The following is a 20,573-nucleotide window of genomic DNA, read 5'->3' on the forward strand; positions in this document are numbered from 1 at the left end:
CATCATGTTCACCCACAACATCAGAGCCAGATGTGGGTGGGATGGTAGTAGAGGCTGAACTTTCCCTCGGTTCCATTCAGTTCCCTTTTGTTGCTGTGTGACAGATGGTAGCAGAGGGGCAGTCTGACACACTGACGTCTGACATGAAGTGCAGATGAAGCAAAGGTGAATTAACCCATGCAGAAAAATTTGTAGCCACTGACACTCATTGATGCTTGCTGAACATTCATGGAGACCAAGTAGTAAATGTGAGCACAGGGAGGTGGTGGGTGGTGTATTTCAGTAGTGATACTAGCTACAGTGAGTCACCTCCACAGATGCAGATTTTCATAAGCATGGCATGCAGGCTATTGTTCACTGCTGGCAAAAATGCATAGCTAATGGTGGTATGTTGAAAAATAGTGTTTTGTAGATGAGAATTTTCTGTATCAAATAGTTTTATTGCCATCTTTGTATTTGATGTGGTTTTCCTGCAAATAAACAGGAGGCATTACTTTCAGAGTGATCTATGTATCATCACTGCTAGTTTAAGTGAAAAAAAAATCAACCTCAGATTTCTCACTTTCAGCAAGATGGTAGGTAGATGGATGAGAGCTATGCCAGAGTAACAAAAATGTGTCACTTCAATGTGGTATTCATTTTTCTTCCCTCTATGCTTGAATCTTGAAGAAGTGTTACTATTTTCATGCCAGTAACAAGACATGGAGTACCAACATAACTACTTATCAAAAAGGAAGACACTGAGGTCTGTCACAAGAAACAGTTTCTGTGAGAAAAATCCCAATCTCCAATTCAGAGTGAAATTCAGTAAACCTGTATGACATAACCTCAACCCAGCAAAGTCCAAGTTAACAGCAAAGTCAATCTTTCCTATAAGTTGGGTCTTGCTACTTAAAAAATATCTTTAAAAAATAGTTGCAACACTAGTTCAAACTTCCCCTTGTAGCTAATTGCACCGCATCAGCTGATTCTTAAGCTTTCACAGAGAAGCTGGTACTCCAGCTTTCTAATAAGAGGACATGCATACACGTTACTCCTCCCTCTCTTCAGCAGTGGTTTTCAAAATCAGCAGAAGTTCTTAAAACACAAATGGTAAGTGGTTTCTTTTTTATGCTTATGATATAACAAATCCTTATTTATATTCTTTTAATTACAAAGGTACTTATGACCTTTGTAAGTAATTGTCATGTAATTAAATATTTCTAAGTTTAAGTATGCATGCCTACTTGCAGATGACAAAACTTAAGACAGTTAAAAGTTGTATATCAGAAGCATTTGCAGTTTAATTGATTTTTTTCCAGTCCTTATTCACCTAAAAGATGTAACTAATTATGTAAGTCATGATGCCAAGCATGTTTTTACAAAGAAGCAACATAAACATAACATTTAAAACATAGAGAGGTTTCAATGTGTATTTGAAGATACCATATTTTTTTAAACCAGATAAATTTTTTATAATTACTGTTAGCCCATACCATACTAAATGGCTAATATGTAAAGACAGCTGTACTTGTAAAACTGGAACAGACTGCCCACATCTAATGAAATTTTAAGATCAGCCAAGATGAAATGTTATAGTACTTTATTATTAATATCCTCTCAATAATTCAGATTCTGTGTGTACATCACTTTTTACTAAGCTTTTAATCTAAAACATTGCAATTTTCACTGCATTATCAAAGTCAAACATTTTTAAGACTTGGAGTGTTTTTTTTTTTTTTTCCCTTATTACTGTTACTGGAAATGTACATTTAGAGTCCCCAAAACAATTTTACAGTTCTTTTCAGATTAGGGGAATGTTAGCTCATTTCTAAAATAAAAAACAAACAATAAAAAAAACCCCAAAAAACCAAAACTAAATAAACTTATTATATAAATCTTTCAACACCATGGCATACAAATTTATGAAAAAAAAAAAAAAAGTATTGCTAATAACTGGTTGTAACAACCCCTCTAAATAGCTAACTACTGTTCTGCTATACTGATCAAGTGTTTTCTTTTGGTTTTCCTTCTTCAGTCAATGCTGACTTTTATCTTCCAGATTATACCTTCCTGGTGAAAAATGTACTCTCAGTGACATTAAAAACTTGAAGAAGAGAACATGCAAAAACAATCTGTTACTGAATTAATGTAACTTCCAAGCTAACATCAGTTTCCTTGCACAATCTTGACTTATAAACATTCCACAAAAGGAAAAAAACTACCTAACTTTACACAAAGATACAAATAATTAAAAAGAAACTAATATAATAGTGCTGACTCAGTGCTATTCATATTACATAAATGCTTTGTATGCAAAAAAGTGTTCCTGTGGCAACTTAATATTTACAATTTCTCTTTGCATCCTGACAGAACAACTAAGAAAATCCTCACAAATGGCTGCACCTTCAGCTGATTTACTGACCATTCTCCCACTTAAGAAAGCCTTTTGGAGTAACCAAACTGATCTAGCCACGAATGCCTCAGAAATTCAACACAACGCAAGCTGTTCCTTAGAAGATGACGCACTGTCATTTGCTCTCATACTTTTTTACTCTGTTATTTTTGCTGTTGGATTGGTTGGAAATATTATAGCCCTGTTTGCATTCCTGTTTATTCACCAGAAAAGGAATTCCATCCAAGTCTACTTGTTAAATGTAGCCGTCGCGGACCTATTGCTGATCTTCTGTCTTCCTTTCCGAATACTGTATCACATTAGCAAGAACACGTGGATGTTTGGACGGATTTTATGCAAAATTGTAGGAACTCTATTTTACATGAACATGTACATTAGCATAGTACTGTTGGGACTAATTAGCCTAGATCGTTACATAAAAATTAATAAGTCTGTGAAACGACCTAAGATGTTGACTACTACCCGAAGTATACATATCTGTTGCATTGTGTGGGCACTTGCACTAATAGGGTTTTTATTAGTAGTTGCACCATCTCTCTTTAGGAATGAGGTCAGCAATTCTACCTTGTGCTTTCATTATCGGAATAAAAAGAATGCAATGACAGAAGCAGTTTTAAATTATATTATTGTCATCATTTTTTGGACAGTTTTTTTCCTTTTGATACTTTCATATGTTAAAATTGCCAAGAACCTACTGAAAATTTCAAGGAAAAGAGCCAGTTTTCCCAATGCAGTAAAATACACCCAAACAGCAAGGAATTCCTTCATTGTACTTATTATTTTCACCATATGTTTTGTTCCATACCACGTGTTCCGATTTGTCTACATTACATCACAGTTACAAAATCCATCTTGCTACTGGAAGGGAATAATTCACACATGCAATGAGGTTATGCTCATATTTTCATCTTTTAACAGCTGCTTAGACCCAGTTATGTATTTCCTAATGTCGAGTAGTGTACGTAAGACTGTACTCCAACTTATCTGTAGAAGAATTCATGGTGATTCAAGTCTGACTCTGGAAAGTACTTCAGAAATAAAACTTGGACAATATACACAAGAACGATTATCTGCTACCACTCTCCATTCAAGTTCTGTAAAGAAGAAGTCTGACTTAATCAAGTATACAGATAACAGCTTCTCTCATTGTCACTTTAGGATATCAACTTAAGATGCGCCAATGGATATTAACCTTGTTTCATTCTTCCTGTTACAAAATGAGAAGTCTTACTTCTGTTTGTGAAAATGAGAAGCAACTTTTCAGAAGTACTTCACTCCTGTTTATCCAAGAAAACAAAACAGGAAACTTCCATCAAGTTATCTCAGACACTCTCTGTGGGACAAACCTAGAACACAATGCTTTGGGGAGATTTCCACAAAGTGGTTTGAGCCTGTATAAGAAATCTTGTATACAGATGTTAATATTAGCAATTTGTGTATATAAACACATGCATTTCACAGAAGTACTGTGTCTTATTCAAAAGAGCTATATGAATTCATTAAAGACTTTACGTACTTTCTGCTTTAACAGGTTTTGAAGTGATTGGCATTTAACCGTAGTTACAGAATTTTTTTTTGCAGTGAAATATTTGAGAATTTAGCAATATATGTGGCTCAAAAATAAGGCGAAGAACACAGTTACCATTGATTCAGTTATAATTACTGAAGATTTGCTTCATTAAATACCAAAATTAAAATACTCAAGCCTCCTAAGCCCTTTATTATATACTCATCATTTTAATGAATGTCAAGGTTGAGTACTTGAGGAAACATTAAGCACTGGTTAGGAAATTTGTCAGAAATTTGTGAAGGAGCGATGATACATGGGTATTCTTAGCCAGATAGGATTTCCTACAAACTCTGAGCAAAAAGTGTAGTGGCTTCAGCTACAGAAAGTATTTCAAGAAGGAAAAAACAGCATACAGAGTAGAGCAGAAAAATTAGCCGTTAAGAACACTGGAAGTATCAGCTCTGATATTTTTTCAGGATCAAGCACCTGGTCTACATGTTTGTGGATTCAGGAGCAAAGTAAAATTTTAAACTGTAAGGTTGTTTAAAACAGGAGGGCTGAAGATGGAGCTTGTTAGATCAGACAAACAGACATGACTGATTTATGACAATTTATGACAATTTACATGCCTAGCATGAGAATCCAGAAAGATAAAACTAAGTAGACACTAGTTCTGTAAAAGAAGATTCTATTATGCTTAACACATACAAGCAATATTGCTCCTGTTATGTGAAGGAATTTGATTTTAATATGACTATCAGTAACTTCTCTAATATATCACCCGGCTTCATACTCTACCACAAAATGTGCTGATTTGTATTAATCCAGCAAAATATTACGATTTTATAGAAGCTAGTTACAAAATTCCTACTGAACAAAGCAAGTATAACACCTCACCTCTTATAGACATCATCATGGTTTGATTTTTATGTGGTTTTACTTCAGTGTCCTAGTTTTGGATGCATTAGTGGTAATTTTTTTCCTTGTAGCTGGTATGGTCCCTCATTTTGGATTTGTGATGAAAACAATAGCACACCAATGTTCTGATTGTTACTAAGCAGTGCTGTACAGAGTCAAGGACTCTTGATTCTCATGCTGCCCTGCCAGTGAGGAACTGACCCTGCACAAGAAGCAAGAAGTGAACAGAGCCTGGACGCTGACCCAAACTGGCCACTGGGATGTCCTATACTATATGCTGTCATGATCAGCAACAGAAGTTGGGATAAAGAAGGACACATTCTGAGTGATGACACTTGTCTTTCAAGAAATAGTAAGGCATGATGAGCTATTCTGTAGGTGGCTATACTCCTGTCTGCCAATGGGAAGTGGCAAATGAATTCTTTGCTTTGCTTTGCTTTGCCTGTATGCGTGGCTTCTGCTTTACCTAGTAAATTGTCTTTACCTCAATATGAATTCTGACATTTTTACCTTCCCCATCATCTCCACCAACTATAGGGGGAGGTGAGTTAGCAGCTGCATGGGGCTGAGCCACCTGCTGGGTTAAACCACATTTCCTGAAAGTGGGTGAAAACATCTTGTCAAATCAAAATATAATAATGTGTGTTACTCAATGTGTTTTACTTATTTGTTTGTTTTTACAAAAAGGGGTGGGGTTTCTTAAGAGTGTGCTCAACAGAAACCCGAAATTTTATCAAAAGGATTGCAAGCCATGGACATCACACTACTGCAGAAAACCATTTCAGTATTCCAGACCTGCTTTAGTAAACTATGTAAGTTACTTGCTTACTAAAGTTTTATTTTGTTAATGACTAAATTCATGAAAAGGCAAGAGAAAAATGTCACTATTGTAGAGCAAGTTAAGATTCTGGCCCATTACGTGAACACTATTATGTAGGCTTGTTTGTTACAACTTTAATAGTGAAAGCAATTAAGTGTATTCTTATGAGGAAGTGTGTTCTCCATTACAGCCATTCTGCACAGACTGTAGGGGAGGAGCTACACAGAAGCCATGTATAATATCTACAGACAATTAAAAAAAAAACAAAAAGATTTATTCAGTAAAGAGTAATACGTTCTCAGGACCATATATTACTTCACTTTAATCACTGTGCATAAGGAATGAAAAGCATGTGTGACCCAAAACTTTGATTTCAGAAGCTGTAGTTCAGTGTTTGCATTAGGAACTGAAGCATCTACAAAGACAAATACAATTAGGAAAGCTTGGGTAGATAAGGTACCCAGAGAAAAGTGAATGAATTTGCTTGAGGAAAATCATCTACCATAAAATCCATAAAATCAGTTCTAGCAGTGCTGTTACAGAGGAACTAGCAGAGGAGCTCTCTAGTAGAACGGAGAAGCACCAGGATAGAGGGGATAATGGTTTTACATGAACCGTAGCAAGATCATTTACAAAAGGTTCTAAAGAACTTAGATGCTATTTATTTGTTACTTTGGATCTAGTTAAAAATGGAAATAAAGCTTAAAAAAAATCAGTTTTTTTTCCTTCAGTACATTACCCAAGAATATCGAAATAGGTTCATTTACAGATACATTGAATACTATCTGTAATGTATGAGAGTAAGCAGATGACAAAGTTTTTAAGCAATAACAAATATTCAGTGGTCAAACCTAAAAAAGGGGTTAGATATCAACTCTGCTCAACAGCAAAAAACAGCAAAGATACCCTTAAAATTAGGAGGAAAAACTGAGAAGTCATCGTTGTGATACTGTGTAACTTATATATGATTCAGTTTCTATGCAGAATACATAAAACGAATAAACTCTTCAGCTCAGAAACAGAAACCTGAAAGAGGACACAGTAAGTCCGTAGCATCAGGTATGGCACATAAAAGGGGAAACAGGAATAACTATATGCTCTTTGTCAGCATCTGATATCAAGGGAATAGCAGAACAACAGCAACAAAACAACAGCAAAATAAGTGAAAATACTTCACAGATTTTCACAGGTGTGCAAATTTATAATGTGTCTCAAGACATCAAAGGCCTGAAGCATCAACTGGCTCAGAACAGGATCTGAAACTAGACAGTGCTGTCATGTAGGAAACAATTACTACTGAACAAAATCCAAACACAAGCACTTCTACTATATTTTAATATTTAATCTTAACTACCTTTTCTGAAATCAACCTTATCAGCTTCTGAGAGTAAACGGCAGGCACTGCAAGCCATTATTAGTGAAGTGCAAAGAATCTTGAAGCTTTTGGGAATTCTGCTGAAAATTACACTGTGACATTTCAGGTGATCCTATCATTAGTCACTTCAGTAGTGTTACTATGTTTGCTACTTCTCATCTTAACAACGCTTCCCAAATGATCAGAGGGCCAACTATAGTAATTTATTGAATCTTCTGTTGAATTTCAACATCAAATACAAAACACGACTTGCTAAATAATCCAGACTCCATCCTCTTCATTCTTCTTCCTATGTCAAGCACGAACCTGATTGTGATGTTGTATTTGTACAATACATGCTTTAAAGACTCTGAATAGCATAAGCCATGATACAAAACTGCATGACAGAATCAAGCTAATAACATGAATTATTAACATATCCAATTGTAACTGATTTGAATAACCGATTTTTGTTTCTACACTGAAACTCACTACCTTTGGAACTTGTAAGATGGTATCTTCTATGAGGTAAGAAAATTATAGCCCAAATATGAGAACTTTAATTGAATGACTTCTTCACAATATCAGACAATGAAAGCACAAGAGAGAAATATAAATTATGTTACTATGTCATACATTACTGATAAATAAGTAAGAGTCATATTGTTCCTTGAACAGGAACATTTATGTGCAGACTCCTTAGTTTGATGTTCTCTCTGAAAGCACGTAGAGAATCAGGGTGGGTAGAATGAGTTTTGTTGCAGAGCATAAACAAAGCATACAAAGAAAAAGAAACCAATGTTTTAAATATATTTTCAACATATTCTCTGTAATGCTGAGAGTCTTCTGCTAACCTTTTCTCCATCTCTTAGAAATATTCCCTATTACTGAGAGCACCCTGCCAACAGAATCCAAGAAAACAGAGGTGTTACAAAGCTATTACCATTCACTGCTTGTAAAAAATTGACAGGAAAAATACATGCACAGAAGTTGTTCGCTGACTTCATGAGGGTGGGAATAGTTGAGGGGAAAGGATGAAGATAAAAAAAGCCTTAACATTCAGACTCCATTGTTAAGAGTGTTAAGTATAGATATAAGAATATGAGTGGGAGAGAAATGGCAGTCAGCCATTTGTATCAAACAACTGAAAAACGAGATACAAAATGAGGAAGAAAAAAGTGCTAGGGTTTACTTCTAAGCTTATATTTTTGTAAGCTGCCTTCAGAAGTTATTTTGCTTTTTGCTGTAAATGATGAGTCCTGGTTCCTTTAAGTTTGCATACAGAGATAGATAGTACACCTTTGCATCTATTAAAAGCAAGGTCTCAATATCTCAAAGAATATCTCAAACCTCTTAAAGAGATGACTGTGTGCTTTTAAAAGAAAAACATACCCACTGTTTCTCTCACAAAACATCTCCTAGGTAATGATGCCAGCATACATACTGTCAACGACACTTTAAAAGTCTGCTAAAAATACCTGACAGGGGACCTTACCAGCAAGAAATTCGTTTTGGAGACAAATCTTTCCAGCTTACAGTAAAGAAAATCTCCCTTTTGTGCAACAGCTTTGCCTTTATAATCACGCTTCAGATTTGTTTTTACTTTATCACTTTCACATTTTCTCAAAAGGTTAAGAGCCACATAGGGAAGCTAAAAAGCTCTTACAAATATTTAACTTGAAAATACACAAGTTACAGCATGGTGCCAAAAAACCACAGAGAAAGCTTCCTGTTTACAATAATCAGTACAGTTCTCAAGTCAAAAACTGTTTTTGGAAAATAAAAGTAAAAACTATCATGACCAATGCACAGCTACCGATTTTTTGAAAAACAAATATAGTAAAAGAGACCTCTGGAGGCTGCACAGAGTATTTCACCACAGACAAATACTGAAGCTTTTAGCATTGAAGTCTTGAAGTCTAAAAACATTGAAAGATGATTTTTCTAAGCATTGTCAACTGTAAGCTACGTTTTCCAGCTTAAAAGGTATTGTTTCATTTCTGTTTTTCTATGTAAAACAACTACCCAGAGCACATAACTGTGCTTATTTAATGACAACCAAACAACTGAAGGTATGGGTGCAATATTATTCCTTTTCTATATCAGAAAGGATGCTAGAAATGCCAGAGTTATGTTGCACATTCTCACAATTTATCAGACAGTATAAGAACTTAAATTCTGGATCTATTCTGCTGAACTGTAATGGCAATTCTAAAGCTGCTGAAAATAAATCAACAAACAGCAAAAAGTCTTACACGGGGCAAATTAAAATCTATTTTTAAATCCATTGATTCAGCATAGCACTTGACTCAAGCTGAGTAGATTTAAACATGAACTTAGACAATTTCGATTTAGTCAGTATTTCTCCCAGTATTACATAGGCTGCTCCCAAAGTAATGTCTCCTATTTATTTCCATGGAAACTATAAGAGATACAAAGAACACAACACTATTTAACAGAGAAAATACTAAGGTACAAAACACTATTTTTCAACATAGTCATCACCATTAGGTGTGCATTTTCACCAGCAATGAATAAGAACCTGAACATCATGTTTAAGAAAAATCTGCATGGCTGTCGAGAATAAGACTGGTTTTCTCACATCACTGTCACCACTGCTGAAAAGCACCAACCCACTGTCTGCTCACATCCACAGTTAGGTCTCCATAAATATTCAGCAAGCATCAATGAATGTCAGTGGGTACAGTTTTATCAGCATGGAGGAAATCAACAACACACCCCTGCTTCATATGCACTTCCACGTCAGATGCCATTGTGTCAGAGTGCCCCTCTGCTGCCATCTGTCACACTGCTAAAAAATGGAATGGGATATGGGCAGGAAGGTTCAACCTCTACTGCTATACCACCAACATTTGCCTCTGACCTCAAGGACCAACATAATAAAATAAGAGGCATTATTTTTAGAGCAGCATTCATAAATACATATACTGACTTGCAGCTAAAATCCTGATCATATTAATCCAGGAAAAGAGCTAGGAAACAGGCAGCCATACCTGCAAGGAAAAGTTTTGAACAGGCAGACAAAATCATAGAACGGTTTGGGTTGGCAAGGACTTTGAAGATCACCTCTCCACATCAGGCTGCCCAGTGCTCCGTCATACCAGCCTTGAATGCCACCAGGGATTGAGCATCCACAGCTTCTCTGGGCAGCCTGTGTCAGTGCCTCACCACCCCTTGAGCAAAAAAATTTCTAACGTCTAAACCTACCTCCTTTAGCTTAAAACTGTTCCTTCTTGATCTATCTCTATCAAACTAGGTAAAAATGCCAGTCTATACCTTTGTTATAAGCTCCCTTAAAGTACTAAAAGACCACAATGAAGTCTCCCCAGAGCATTCTCCAGCCTGAAGGAAGCCAGCTTCCTTAGTATTTCTTTTCAGGTTAGGTGCTCCAGCCCTCCCATCACCTTTGCAGCCTCTTCTGTACACTAACAGTTCCATATCCTTCTTGTGCTGGGGGCCCCAGGCCTGATGCTGCACTCCAGGTAGGGCCTCATGAGGGCAGAGCAGAGAGGGACAATCACTTCCTTCTCCCTGTTGGTCACCCCTCTTGATGCAGCCCAGGACACAGTTGGCCTTGAGGGCTGCAAGAGCACACTACCAGCTTATGCCCAGCTTTTTGTCCACCAGCATCTCCAAGTCCTTCTCTGCAGGACTGTCATCAGCAAGTTCTTCCCCTAGTCTGTACACGTATCTGGGATTGCCCAGACTAAGGTGTAGCACTCTGCACTTGGACTAGTTAAACCTCATTCAGTTCACATGGGCCCACGTTTCAAGCATGTCTAAGTCTCTCTTGTTAGCATCCCTTCCTTCTTTTGTGAACTACACCACTCAGCTTGGTGTCATCTGCAAACTTGCTCAGGGTGCACTCAATCCCACTATCTAGCTGGTAAATATGTTGAAGAGCACAGGTCCCAAGAGGGACTCCTGAGGCATATCATACATCACTGGCCTCCACTTGGACCACAACAGATCTCATGCTTCAACCATCCAACCAATAATTTATCCACTGAATAATCACTGTATTGTAGGGGTTGGAAGGGACCTCTAGAGATCATCGAGTCCAACTCCCCTGCCAAAGCAAGCTCTCTAGACCAGGTTGCATAGGTAGGCATCCCCACCCTTCAAATCTCCCTTTCCAATTTCGAGATAAGGATGTGGTGTGGGAACCTGTCAAAGGTCTTGCAGAAGTCCAGGTAGATGACACTGAGGCTCACTGGCCTCTAGTTTACCAGTCTGTCTTTTCTACCCTTCATAAAAATGGAAGTGATGTTTCCCTTTTTCCAGTCACAGCAGATTTCACCTGACAGCCTGCAACAACTCTCCCACATCTAGACAACCAATTGAAAATGAACACCATTAGTCCATCTATCTTAGAAGTTTATACAGCCAATAAACTTTCAATTTTAATGATTAAACAAAAGCAAACAAACAAACACACACCCTAGGAATTGAAAGTCAAAGGCCTATCTAAGCTACATGGTAAACTTTCTTTCAGAAAGAAAACATGTACTGCATGTTTGCTGTAGTCAATGCATTTTAGAGACTTATCCTGGTATTAAATGCCATACAATCAGGAGCATCCAACCTTTTGGCTTGCCTGGTCGCACTGAGTGAAGAGGAAGTACATTGGGCTGCATGTAAAATATGCAATGTATTTCACATACATATTCAACAAAACTTTGCTTATTCTTTTTGTATGTTTATATAAACATTAAAAAGAGGTCTACAAAAATATCAAAACAGCACACTGGACACCTATGCAGTAGATCAAATTCCAAGTACTGGAAATTAAAGCTCATATTAAAGTTGGATACATACTTCGTATGTTACACATTTATTTAGTATGGTTCATCCTTACCAACCATAGTGGCCTTATCCAGGGGATTCCACTTTTGTGCCCTATCCTAAAAGTTGCCTTTCTTCCATCAAGCAACAGAGTGCATCTCCTGGACCTTCCATGGCATAGAGGGTCAGCACTGTCACAGGAGACACAGGTAAACGGACTGCTGCCTTCTTTCATGCTGCAAGGAGTGTCTGCTGCCAATTCACTGTACACTCTGATGTCTGGCAGGAACAGCCCAGATATTCACACAAGTTGAGACAGGCATGAGGAAATATGAGGTTAACTGGACTGTCTTCAGTCATCTCAAGCAGCAGGAGAGGAGAGGCGGTTTTCATATGGACCATGGTTGCCTATGGTTGTACTCCATAATCTAGTCAGGTATGAATTATAAATGGCTAATTGAAATACCTTCCCCACTGTGAATTTCCTCATCTTTGTGATTTTGAGCCACTGAATAGGTTGTTGGCATACAATGACAAAAGGTAGCACACACTGCTTGCTAGTATACAAAATCTAGTAACAAGTATAAGCAATCATGGTTTAAGAGATCTAAAAATATAAATAACGGAGGTGAGAATACATAAAGATAGTTATGAAGAATTTAAGATTGAATTGCACAAGGGATGCACGTTTGATGCACATACTATTTGAATATCATAAAATATATTTTAGATAAATAAGCAAATTAATTAAATAAGCAATTCATAGGTTATGCAAATGGAAATATTATACTACCATAATAGTGAAGGTGCTTGGAATCAATGACTTTTTTTTTGTTTACTCATAGTGTGCCATTCATTTGTTGCCCATCTCACTATTCAGCTGTAAAATGAAGTCTGATAGACTGTAATTCAGTATATTAATCCATTCATTATACAGTAATCCAGAACAAAGGAAGCATAATTTCCTAACATAGCAAGAATTATGGTAATTGAACTACAAACACAACAGGCTACAAGTAATAACCAGTTGAATTATAACAAAAACCCCTGCTAATTGAAACTGCTCACACCATTTTTTGGCATAAGACCATGGTCTCCAGTTAGCAAATTTTCAGGATATGTATTCTTGTGTCTAAAACTGGATAAACAGCACAGAAACATGGACTTCTAAGACTTTGGAAGAGACTATTAGACATTTAATTACTATAAGAATCTTTCTATTAGAACAGATTTTAATACAGTTTTCTATTCAAACGTAGAAAAAGAAGAAAAAGGTAAAGCTTAGAGTAGAACAATTAAAATGCATACAAAGGAATCACAGCACTACAAACTAATTACTAATATTCAAACTAATTTCTAATATTCCAAGAAAGTTTTCCTCAAATTTACTTTTAAATGACACGAATCATCTGGCCTAAAAAGGTGGACAGAATACGTCTATCATTTTACAGCAAAATAAATAAAGTTACTAAGGAGACTGATCAATTAAATCCATAGTAGATTTCTAAAGTGGATTTTCACTGTGAGTGCTTAAAGCAAAACTAACGTAACAATACTAAAAGCATGTAAGCTTTTATATGGAACCTCTATATTCTCATAGAGGAACTTACCACTTCTGAAAAGCCGTATCAGACAACCACAGATGTATCACACAAGAGTAAATTCAGAAGTTTCATATTCTGCAGCCCCAAGCAGGGTGTGACTGAATTGTGATTAAACTCTTCTTCTGCAAGAAGGAAACTGACTTCTGGATGACTTACATAAAACACCATATTGCTTGGAAACAAGCCAAGTCAGCATTTCCTGATTGATTAGCAAGCTTAGAACGAATCAGCTATAAACCGCTTCTACAGAATCCATCGTCTGAATGGACAAATGTGATCCGTTCACTGCCACTGACAGGAGGACAGACACAGATACATCAGTATCATTACTGCATGTGGAGTTCAAGGACAGTCAGCTTTGTGAAAATTCTTGGATCTGAAGAACAATTAAATGGCACTGAAAGTTTTAACAGACAAAACACACTTTTTTTTTGTTTCGTTCTGGGAAGTGGGCAGTCTTAAAGAGCATGATAGTAACAACAGTACCACGCCCTAAAAGTATTTTAAGTATTTCTGTGAAATAATTACATGGCCAAAGGACTGTAAGAATCATTCCTTCACATCTTGCATTCTTTTAAATTCTCTAATGGAGTCATATCCTGGCCTAATTTCAAAGACTTTCCACAAAGAAAACATCTTTTGATTTGAACTTTAAGCATCTAGCTGCCTTCCAACACTGTAAAAGAAAAGGGTGCATTCTGAAAACCTATTTATGCCGCAAATACATTCTTCTTAACTGTATTTTCCAGATTTAAATACCATCCTTTTTCACTGCATCGGTGTAGAGATAAAAGGGACATTGGATAAAATTCCCTCTCCAAAGGAAGACGTCTGTGGTTTGCATAGGTAAGTTTAAAAGTGCTACTTCTTTGATTCTGAACATTCACACAAAAATGATCATAAGACATCCAAAGGACTCAGTCCAAAAATTACTTTGTGAATGTAATTCACTGTAATAAAATAATTTAATACATTATGCTTCAACAAGCTATATGGGACATAGGTAGAGATTCAACAACTACTAAAAAAGTTGGTTTAGTCTGTAAGTTGGCAGTCATGGCATATAGCATATTTTTAAATATAATTTTTACAATTTTTTCTAATTTAATCAACTTGGTGCTGTGCATTTTACTATAGCTACAAAGAATCCTTTATGGTATTTGAATTCATTTGCTTATTTATGTTTCAAAATTTTTTTTATCAATATAGAAGTTAGAAATCTGTTATTTTTTTCCAAATGCTTTTATAAGGAGTAAAAGCTAAGCTGCACTTTACTGAACTTCTCCCTGTACATGATAATCTCCACTACTGGTTAGTAAGTCAAAGACTCATTTTTATATACAGTCATTTTTTACAGAGCTTTAAACACCAACTAGAATTGATTTCTTGCTTACTGTCTGGAAATGAGGACTAAATTGAAAACTAAACTTGGAAATATATCACATTTTTCAGCAATCATTTTACACGCTCATGACTACATCAGTTATGCAAAATGTATACCTAAGATTGGAGCCCTAAGAAAGTAATATTAGACACTAACATCAGAAAAGAAAAAGAAAAAGAAAAAAAAAGAAAAAAAAAGCACCACACCAGATTCCACAATCATGCACAGCATAATTCTTACTTAAATACAGGTACAGGATTCTCCAGTGCATTTCTGCAAATACAGAAATGCTTTGCATTTATTTTGCTTATTGAAAATAGTCCAAAGTGGTTTAGAAAGTAGGTTACAAGTGTTCCAGAAGACTGAGAAATAACTCAAGACCACAGAAGTTACTATCAGACCCCAGCTTAAAACATCTGTTTCCTCATTTTATTAGATTGTAAGCACATTACATTTTTTTTTCAGACAAGTCATCTGCATTTTCTTATTTCCAAAAATCTGTAAGTGAAAGAACGTCCAAACAGTAACCTCATGCAAACTGAAAATGATAACCCCAGAGTAAAATTAGGAATTGGTAATAATGAAAAGCAGGGAAGAAGAAGTTAACAGTTAAAGAGGAACAGTTATGAGAGGAAAAAAAATATATATTAGATGTACATTACAGAAGAATAACTCCTTTAAATATGTTTCAGCTCTCACCATTTATTCAAGAAGATTCGGCATAAATGAGAAATTCAACATGTGGTCTCCAGCCATCGCTAGCTACTACTGTGGCTCTACCAGTCATCTACTCTTTCCTATTTATTGCTGGCAGTTTTGGAAATATTCTCACTGCGTGGGTATTTTCAAGGCAAGCATCCACAAAAAGAACACAATATATTTACTTGGTAAATCTCGTCACTGCAAATTTACTCGTATGTAGCACTATGCCTTTTCTGGCTGGCTATTTTGCAAAAGGGAATGAATGGACATATGGCTCTGAAGTATGCAGAGTAGCGTATCACCTTGGAACTATTGTTATGCATGTCTGCATGTATGTTACAATTACCATGTTATGTACAATTGCTTTAAGCCAGTATGCAACACTGAAGAAAAATAATGACACACAATACTCCCAAACAGTTACAAAAAACTTGTACAGAAATGTACTTCAAAAGTTTCGTCAGCCAAAATTTGCTAAATATTTTTGTATCTTTATATGGCTTGTTGTGTTGTGCATAACAGTAGCAGCTATAACATATGATGCTCGGGCAAGGAGGGAGCAAATATTTCACACGTGTTATAACATGAAGGTAGAAATTGGTGAATATACCTCAAAAATTGCAGCTTCTTTTGCTACTGCTTGTTTTTTTCTATCTTTTCTGACAGTTTTGTTATCATACTATTCCCTTAGCAGACATCTGAGTAAAATACAAAAAAACACCCACATTGGACAAAAACATCTCATCTATAAAACAGTGAAAAGAAACATTCTTGTCATCCAGATAATTTTAACTGTCTGCTTTCTTCCGTATCACATTTTCAGGCCCATATTTTATGTACTGCTTCCAGAGGATGACTGTTCAAGGATAAACTATCTAGTAGAAATTAAAAACTTCCTTACTTGTCTGTGTGTTTCTAGGTGTAGTATAGATCCAGTTATAACCTTTTTGCTAGATAAAACATTTAAGAAAAGTCTGTACAGCCTATGTAAAAAATCCACACCTGAACACCACCAACGCAGAGCTGATATTTTCACTGAAGAGACCCCACCAATATGAAGTAATATGGAAAGACATTAGTAAAATATTACTAACAGTCAACTCATTATGACTTGCTATAATGAGACTTCTAGATGAAATGGGAAATATTTAAATAAAACGATAACGTTACTTGTATTTTTTTTAACAGTCTTGCTTTTAAATCAACAGTTGCCATAATAAATGAACTCATGTAATTCATGCACTGAACTATGCATTGCCACTTTATCCATGTAAAGAAATATACATTTATGTTTGATGGATGGGCAGTGTTTTCTATCTAATTTATCCAAGGAGATGGCAGAAAGTAGTGTGAAACTGAAGACATAGTTCTCATCAGTCACTATTACTCCCTGATTTTCTGGGCTTTCTTTACAAAGTAAGAAAGGAAAAGCATTTTTTTTTTATGATCTAGAATGGATAAATTGTGTGTCAAAGGCTTAAAGAAGGAGGCACAAAATGCATTCAAGATGCATTCAAATGCATCAAGATTCAACAAGCTTGGTTGTTTTTTTTTCCTCAGAAGTTTTTGGGTAGAAGGCTCTGGGACTGGCTAAGCCTTGGTTAGCTGGTGGTGAGCAACTGCACTGTGCATCACTTCTTGTACTATTATTCCTCTCCCTTACTGAACTGTCCATATCTCAACCCACAATTTCTTGCACTTTCACCTTTTTGAATTCCCCCTCCCATCCCACTGCGTGCGAATGGCTGTTTGGTGTTGAGCTGCCTGCGAGGTTGAAGTTCAACATTTACTCTCCCAAAACTGTTACACAATTACACAAATTTGAATTAACACAAGGTACTGCAGAAGGCACTTCCTTCACAACAGTGTTTAAACCCAGACCACTTGCAGAAGAGTGAGTAAAACACAAAAGTCATATAAAATTGTGGGATATCTGAATGCACATGAAGTGAGGGAAGAAAAGATGAAATGCATACATGCATTTATTTTTAGCTTCCAGTACTATTTAATATTAAAAAAAAAAAACAAACACAGAATTTCAACATTCCTAGTTTAACTTGGCAAGGTAAATTCCATGGTTTACTCAGAAAGGCATAAATGGTTATTACTTACTGGTATACAACACATACTCAATTTAAGGACCATGAACAGTATGAAAGGAGCGCAAAACAGGAGTGGTTTTGAATTTGTTCTTTAAATGTGGTCTTTTCCCCACCCTTTCATATGTGATCAAGAAGAGTTGTCCAATGAACAGTCCAATGAACAGAGTAGAAAGTGTTACAGAATACTAGCTATTTTAAGAAGTCCAATCACTTGCTTCAAACTGCACAAAAAAAAATGTAGTAAGCCATTGTCTTTCCAACCCTACCACTGAGCTCCATTACAGGAACACCAAATTGACCCAGAAGTGGCATATAGTGGTAGACGCTAAGTATTAGGCCTCCTGAAAGAAGCACCCCAAGACTTCATACCATTTGACACCTGCTTTGTATTCTGCAGAAGTTCAATAGAGAGATAAGTAAAAAAGACAGAAAATCACAGGAACGTATTATTTTATTTAATACAATTCTAATTATAAGAACAGAATTAATCACTTATTTTACAGAATTCTCTTGTGATGTTTATCAAACAACCTATGGAAAAACCTTAAGTGTCCAGCTTCAGTGTCTAACTGTGCAAAATGCTGAAGAGTTCTCGAGCATGAAGGTTGGTTTGTGTGGGTGTGCACTGCACTGTGCAAAAACCAAGGACAAGACCTAAACCAGGTGTGAACCAAGCAGTTTAAATTTGCTCAGTATCATGTTTAGATCAGTAGTGGTAGGCGTCTGCGTGACAACTGTTTACTGTCAGTGTGCTTCTGTTTTTGCACAGGTCCAAAATAAGAACCCACAACTTCTGTCCCTCCTTACATTTAGGGGATCTCATTGCAGCAATGAGCCTAAGTTCAGTATTCAATTTTTGGTGGTAGTATAGGGTTAAGTAATTACTGTTCTGCTTTTCTAGTCCACTTGTTCCATAGTGATGCAGTTACCAAAAAGGCAAGAAAATGGATGAAAATTTGGGAACTACTATAAGTTTGTGGTATAATCCCATTTCACCAATTTAGTACCCCAAAATAATACATACTTTAGTTATCTTCCTTTGGAGCCTGCTAAAGGTGATATCTCCTTTACATTTCTGAATTGCATTAGTCAGTTTATTTCATACTAAATATTAAAAATACTTTTCAGTATGGGCAATTTGAGAACCTGCAAATCAAGTAATACATTGGTTCAGCATTTGATGGAATAGTTCACAGAGGAAGAATCTCCCCTAACAAAAAGGAACGAGGAAAAGGTAGAGAAGTAAATACTTCAGAAAAACACAGCTCACGTGCTAAACTTCTCGTGTTGTCTAGTTATCCTGGTGTTAACTCAGAAGTTATCAGGTGAATTGTGAAATAATCACAGAATTGCAGGTGTTGGAAAGGACCTCTAGAGATCATGGAGTCCAACCCCCTGCCACAGCAGCTCCCTAGCCCAGGTTGCACAGGTAGGCGTCCAGGCGGGTCTGGAACGTCTCCAGAGAAGGAGACTCCACCACCTCTCTGTGCAGCTGTGCCACTGCTCTGCCACTGCACTGTGAAGAAGCTCCCCATACACATTTGTGCAGAACTTCTGATGCTTCACTTTGTGACCATTTCCCCTCATTCTATCACCACACACTGCTGAGAAGAGTCCAGCCTCGTCCCTTTGCCTCCCGCTCCTTAAATATTTATAGACATGGATCAGGTCCCCTCTGAGTCATCCTTTTACAAGGCTGAGCAGACCCAGGTCTCAGCCTTTCCTCATAAGAAGGTGTTTCATGCCCTATATCATCTTCGTAGCTCTCTGCTGGACTCTTCTGAAAAGATCCCTGTCTTTTTTGTACAGGGAATCCAGAACTGAACACAATACTCCAGGTGAGGCCTCACCAAGGCAGAGTAGAGAATTGTAGAATTATACAATAAAAAAATTAAATGCCTGACTTCTATAGCAAGAACATAAAATTCTAGGGCAAACGCATAACAAAGGGTTCAAAAGACAACAAGTGTCTACCTCCTCTCCAGTTAACCCCTTCAAAATATGCTGCAGGGTGTCCAGCTCATCAGTCACAAGATGCAAGTTTTCTGAATGGCAGGGCAAGTGACTGGAACATAGGAAACTTCCAGATCAGAAGGTATCCACTATGTAGCTGTTGAGCTCTGTGGCAAGCCAAGTAGTCTAAACTTTCAGCAAGCAGCACTACTCAGCATAACTGCTTCTAAAACCCAGCACCCAGCAGTAGAACCACATTAACCAAAACATAAGGCGAAGGGCATAGATTATAAAACTTTTAAGTAATCTTAGGGGCAAAAGATAAAGAAACTCAAGATATGTCTTGTCTCACAAGGGGAATGAAATTAAGGCAAGCAGAGGCCATCTTGTGAGAGTTTTCATGTTGTGATTGTGGCATGGGAGATGAGGCTAGAAGTTTATCATTGGCTGCAGTCAGCTTTGGTTCATCTTGTTGCTTAAAGAAAACAGATACAAGTTTCTGGCATCAGACAACAGCAGACTGAAGTAGAAGTATTCCTAATCTAACTTTGTATCAGATGAAAGACAAGTGATCAGATCAAGATCAAACATTCTGCAGTTTAAAATAACACTCACAGAAAATGTAAGAGGAAAAAATGCAGAATCATAGAATGTCTGTATCAACCATACAGACTTTTATTATTTCACTTCCATCCATTCAGATAATTTGGAAATTGTTCATTTACCCTACTTTTTTCAAAACACTGTCTACAGTGACATCTAGAGCTGGGATGCTGCAGTTAATTTAATATTCAACACAAGCTTAAAATATTAGTTAAAATATTTCTGCTCAGCTTTTGTCAAGATTAAACTCTGTTTATCATGGTTCAGCATACTTTAGACATGAGATTAAAGAATTCTTACACAATTGAATAGTTTTATTTCTAAGGGTGGCATTTAATAAAAATTGTGGTTTTAAAGTTTTCAAATACTGGATAAGCTGTAAAATGTATCTACATTTTTTTTTCCTGAGGAATAGAGCCCTT

General features: G+C 36.5%; 3 protein-coding genes across 8 annotated transcripts in view; 2 read left to right on the forward strand and 1 right to left on the reverse strand.

Moving 5' to 3' along the window:
- CASK (calcium/calmodulin dependent serine protein kinase) overlaps window positions 1–20,573 on the reverse strand; it is a 201,695-nt gene that overhangs the window by 83,115 nt on the left and 98,007 nt on the right. The window lies entirely within an intron of this gene.
- On the forward strand, window positions 1,006–4,092 carry GPR34 (G protein-coupled receptor 34). The gene is made up of 2 exons (XM_065744011.1): window positions 1,006–1,092; window positions 2,353–4,092. The coding sequence occupies exon 2, from the start codon at window positions 2,376–2,378 to the stop codon at window positions 3,564–3,566; it is 1,191 nt and encodes a 396-aa protein (XP_065600083.1). The 5' UTR covers window positions 1,006–1,092; window positions 2,353–2,375; the 3' UTR covers window positions 3,567–4,092.
- GPR82 (G protein-coupled receptor 82) lies at window positions 13,919–16,707 on the forward strand. The gene is made up of 2 exons (XM_065744012.1): window positions 13,919–14,253; window positions 15,484–16,707. The coding sequence occupies exon 2, from the start codon at window positions 15,517–15,519 to the stop codon at window positions 16,549–16,551; it is 1,035 nt and encodes a 344-aa protein (XP_065600084.1). The 5' UTR covers window positions 13,919–14,253; window positions 15,484–15,516; the 3' UTR covers window positions 16,552–16,707.

This window comes from Cyrtonyx montezumae, unplaced genomic scaffold (assembly GCF_038088225.1).
Source record: "Cyrtonyx montezumae isolate F1298 unplaced genomic scaffold, pur_monq_1.0 scaffold_3, whole genome shotgun sequence".
In the NCBI taxonomy this organism is placed as follows: Eukaryota; Metazoa; Chordata; class Aves; order Galliformes; family Odontophoridae; genus Cyrtonyx; species Cyrtonyx montezumae.

What these genes read in the sequence shown, in the direction of transcription:
- GPR34 (XM_065744011.1), top strand. Translation starts at nt 2,376, where the DNA reads ATGGCTGCACCTTCAGCTGATTTACTGACCATTCTCCCACTTAAGAAA.
- GPR82 (XM_065744012.1), top strand. Translation starts at nt 15,517, where the DNA reads ATGAGAAATTCAACATGTGGTCTCCAGCCATCGCTAGCTACTACTGTG.